This window comes from Notolepis coatsorum (genome assembly GCF_963971535.1).
Source record: "Notolepis coatsorum genome assembly, chromosome: 14".
In the NCBI taxonomy this organism is placed as follows: domain Eukaryota; kingdom Metazoa; phylum Chordata; class Actinopteri; order Aulopiformes; family Paralepididae; genus Notolepis; species Notolepis coatsorum.
Genome location: NC_140178.1, coordinates 109,359,020 through 109,364,019, shown reverse-complemented (window position 1 = coordinate 109,364,019; position 5,000 = coordinate 109,359,020). Strand labels below are relative to the sequence as shown.

At 42.3% G+C, this 5,000-nt stretch overlaps 1 protein-coding gene across 1 annotated transcript in view; it reads left to right on the top strand.

The window, feature by feature from the left end:
* hmox1a (heme oxygenase 1a) overlaps positions 1-767 on the top strand; it is a 12,912-nt gene extending 12,145 nt beyond the window's left edge. Inside the window, exon 6 of the mRNA XM_084328611.1 lies at positions 75-767. Within this exon, the coding sequence (XP_084184737.1) occupies positions 75-233 (159 nt within the window). The 3' untranslated portion in view covers positions 234-767. The remainder of the gene's footprint in view (positions 1-74) is intronic.
* Positions 768-5,000: the final 4,233 nt, after the last annotated feature.

Genomic DNA, 5,000 nt, shown 5'->3' with positions numbered 1-5,000 from the left:
GTGTGACTGACGAATAAAACTAAACTTGAGAACTTTATTTCGTTTCTCAATACGTTGTTGCTTTCCTTTCCCAGGTGTTTGATGACGTGGAGAAAATGCTGAGGAGTGACTCCGTGGAAACGGAAGATGGGCCAGAGGCCAGCTCCCCCTCCCCCTCCCCCTCCCCCGTCGCTCAGTTCACCATGGGGCTCGTGGCACTGGCCACCGTCGGAATGGGATTCTATGCATTATAGTAAACCGGTGTTGGCTACGTGACGCGTTATTATGAGTGCTTGTTAATAGTGTATAATTATAGTGTATTATTATAGCTAATCATGAATTAAATGCACGGACACAGCACTTTGTACAAAGCAAGACGTTGGCGGAAGTGGAGGGATCAGCGCGTCACATTTTTGCATTTTAAAAAGCTTGCATTTGTACTTCCATCGTTTACATTTTGTACTTTAGCTTGCACTTTTGTCTGTATATTGTATATATTGTATAGTGTTTGGCCTTGTTCTTTAAACTTTTTACTATATGAAGCACATTCTCAGGGGGCTCATACAGAACCAATCATTTCACTGTAATGTACACGTACCTTATGTGACATAAAACAAACTTGAAGAACTGTAATGTTTATATAAAATGTCTTAATGTTCTTGTTCATAAATGACCAAATCAGTATTGTTTATACCAAACGTTAATGTTTCCCAGAATGGTTGTCCTTTGAATCTTCTTCCGTTTGTTTTTATATTATGGTATGTAAATAAATCGGTCCTATACTGGTCCATCCGTCTCTGCAACCGATCATTACCACAGGGAGGTGTAGTGGTTACTTCCTGGTCTATAGGGAGGTGTAGTGGTTACTTCCTGGTCTATATGGAGGTGTAGTGGTTACTTCCTGGTCTATAGGGAGGTGTAGTCTGACGTCACTGGTTGTTCCACCCGTATAGAGATTTATCATTGGGAAAATGGATTATCGGCTATTGTAACTATTCTATATGAACATTGGCAAGCTTTCCATTTTTGCACAAAATGAATTCCCTTCTACCACTAACATTATTGTTTTTTTTTATCCACTTTTTCTCCCATTTTCTATTTTTCTCCCATCCCAATTTTCGTATCGTCCAATTCAACCCTTCCCTGTCTTTGAACGCTGTTTCTTGCCTCCCACAAGCCGGCTGCAATGTGGACTAAGTCATACATAGCAGGAGTCCCCTCCGATACTCGAGGTAACAGCAGTCGCATCTTTCCACCTGCACGGCTCGATCTTTCAGCGTCGGGGGTCTGGGCTTTGGAGGGGCGCCGCCCCCATCGCTTCCTGATTCTACTGCGCAGGCGCACCAACCGACCTGTAGGAGTCGCTGTCCACAACGCCCGATCCCCACCCATCAGTTTTCCCTCCCCCTAATACGGCCAATGTGTATTAGTGCGGACGACCAGCTAAACTGAAAGCAATGTGGAGCGCTGGGTTCGAACAGGGAGGCGAACCTGTTTGAGCCCAGCCTCCAGTATTCGTGGTGAGCGCCTTGCCCACTGCACCACGTAGCCGCCCCCTATTGTTTTTAAAGCATTTTTGGTTGAAATAAAGGTAGTTATAAGGTTTTTAATTTGTCGTAAAAAAAGAACTACATCTACCAGTAGGCAGCCTGTTGTTCACTAGGCAGCCTGTTCAGTGCCGTCACCTGATCCACGTCACGGCCAGCAAGCTAGCTAGCTAGCTAAGGTTAACGTGACCTCGCTAAACATACTAGACGTTAGCAATGTCTACTGTCGTTAACCATTTTAAATCGGGGCATGTAGAGGCGTTTCGGGACAGAGTAAAATGTGCAGGTCCTCTTCTCAGACCTGTGCACTGCATGCATCATGCCGGCTAGCAAGCTAGCTAGCTACACGTCACGGCCGGCTGATGCCACGATAGCTAACTAACGTTACAAGCTCAAAAACCTTATAACTACTACTGTCGTGTCCATAAGTTCCCTGGCAGAATACTTTGTCTGTGAGGACAAAAGTAAATAAGAACGATATATATAACGCTGTATAGCATATTCTCTAAAAAGTATACAAAGAGGAGATAACCATTTTAAATCGGGGCATGTAGAGCCTGCCGTAAAAACAATAACGTTATAAACTATACACAATATGTACAACGAAACAATGATTTACATTAGTATTTACAGTGATTTAATATGCAGTGAATACAAATAATGATAACGTGGTTGTTGCTTTTAGAAATGGTGTTTGATGGGGCGGCTAAGTGGCGCAGTGGGCAAGGCGCTCGCCACTAACGCAGGAGATGCTGGGTTCGAGCCCAGCTCTTGGCGTTGCTTCCGGCTTGGCTGGTCGTTCATACTAATACAATTGGCAGTATTAGGGGGTGGGAAAGCCGGTGGGTGGGGATCGGACGTTGTGGACAGCGACTCCTACAGGTCGGTTGGTGCGCCTGTACAGCAGAATCAGGAAGCAACGGGGGCGGCGTGTCCCTCCCACGCGTTACTCCTCGCCACTGAGAGATCGCGCTGTTCAGGTGAAAAGATGCGACAGCTGCCTCCTCGAGTACCGGAGGGGACACGTGATGCAAGGCTTGGTCCACATTGCAGCCGACCAGTGGGGGGCATGGTCTAACAACGTTCGAGACAGGGGAGGTTATAATTGGACAATACGAAATTGGGATGGGAGAAAAATAGAAAATGGGGAGAAAAAGTAGATAAAAAAATATATATATATTGTGTTTGACTTCATCTGATAAATGGATATGATCACCAGAGAGATACTAGCCACAGATTCAGGGTCAGTTATTTTCCCATTGTACGAATTGTTAAGCTTATCGAATGTAAGGGAAATCTGATCCTAGGTCTGTGAGGAGGCTACGCTGTGGTGACGTCAGTCAGCAGCGCCAAATAGCAGTGTAGTTTCCCAGCGAACAAAAACATAAACGTTATTTTGCTACTTTTACGATTAATTGCGAATATTTTCATGTTGAGCTATAAATTGTGGATAAATACGCACAGAAAGGTACACCATGCCAACGTTAATGCTTTATTTATCTAAAACGAGACGATTTAGAAATGGTCATGGGGAAATACATTAAGTGGAACAGAGGGTGGAACAGGAAAAAACGAAAATGACGTAACCACTACACCTCCCTATAGGCTGCTTGTTCCTAATACATCACCAGTTCCCAGTAATCATGTTTGTTCAAATTGAGTCACTTAGTGGACGCTTTTATCCAAAGTGACTTACACTGTACAAGTTCTGCACGACAAGTCAGCAGGAAGGGTAATCAAATGTAATCAAAAAAGTCAACCGACAAACACGATTTTTGTACAGGATCTCCTCTCTGGTAAATAAGAATACCTTGAAGACTCTAACAGGAGCACTCATTCAAGGTTTCTATGACTGCTTGCACCTCATGGTACCAAAGCACCTCAGAGGCCCTAAAACCAGGGCTCACACACCTCACCCCTGCCCATTTTGACAATCTAGGATGGCTTAGAGCAGACAATCAGCACTCACGCAACGCATCATTGTACTAGCGCATTTGTCAGTTAAGTGTACAATTATGTTGAATTGGATGAGATTAAATGGACCTATTGACAATGGAAGGAGCAGCTACAACGTTCGCTGAATATGACCATGGAGGACATATCTGGAGAATAGACTATATGACTGAATGTAGAAGTGTTTGATCTTCTGCACCCCCAATTTGTTAGTGTGTTTTGTTTTGTCTGTATTGTACTGTACTATGTTAGTGTGTTTTGTTTTGTCTGTATTGTACTGTACTATGTTTGTGTGCTTTGTTTTGTCTGTATTGTACTGTATTTATCTTGAGCTGTTTTGTGTTTCAAACTACCGGTATTAATAATAAAAAATAATTAGTGGTCAAATCTTTTTTTATCGAATTCATTCAAGACTTTATAGTTAATTAATCAAAATTAATCACATTTGAATCGCATATCAATATTTGATGCGAAAAGCAAAAATTTTCAATTCAATTGAATTTTGGTATATGAGTATGAATATACATTATACATACGTTTAAGCAGCAAAATCCTGTACTACACAGACCAATGCAATTTTTAACAAAGTGCAGCAATTTTAGGAATAATAATATACATATAGCGCAAGGGACCTTTTGTAAACTCAAGCACTTTCGAGGTAAAAGTAAAACGCAGTACTTTCAAGTACATTCCAGAACAGTTGACCATTGGAAGAAAAAAAACTCTTGATTGATCTAAATTTCTCTTATTTAATTTTTTTATGAACAAACCAGACATAAGAAAAAAAGTTATTTGCGACTTTATACTCACCGAAGACGTCACTTCCGAAATGCCCGCGGCCATATTTGTGTCTCTAAGCATAACCCACTTCGAAAGAGGGCCAAAGCATAACAACTTTGAAGCAGAGAATTATATGTACAAGGCGGAAGAGACCCTTCGGCGCCAAACCAATCAGAGAGGGTATTCGTTGTACGCGGCTAGCCAATCAGAGAGCGTCTTCGCAAACATAGGCTATAGAAAAAAATCACGCACCGGAGCTAGCCTGAAGGCTTTCAAGAGAATGGGTCCCTATCTGACGAGGTTGCAGGTGGCCTGGTAGCGCAGCGGACTAAGCGTCCATCTACCACCGCAGAGACAGCGGTATTGAATCCCACTCAGACAATTTATTTTATTTTAGACCCCTAAAAATAAACTAAACATGTTTAAAATGAATAATAATTACTCATTTTAAGTGTTTGTGTTTCAAATGCACAATAACGTTAATATATAAAATATAAATCATTGTTTTGTGCGTGATTCACATGATAGAGTACCGGTATACCTCCGAACCTGGGCGCATAGACTTCATAGACTTCACACGGTAACAAATACGTGAGTCCTCTGCTTTGGTTGTTAGTATCTTTATTAGCTTATCCGTAGCTACATTACACAGGTGTCCATTCCTTGTCCCTCTCGTGCTCTGCCTGACCCCGAGTACGGTGGCCTGTATGTGTCTATTCTTTTACCAACGGATTTCCAGTT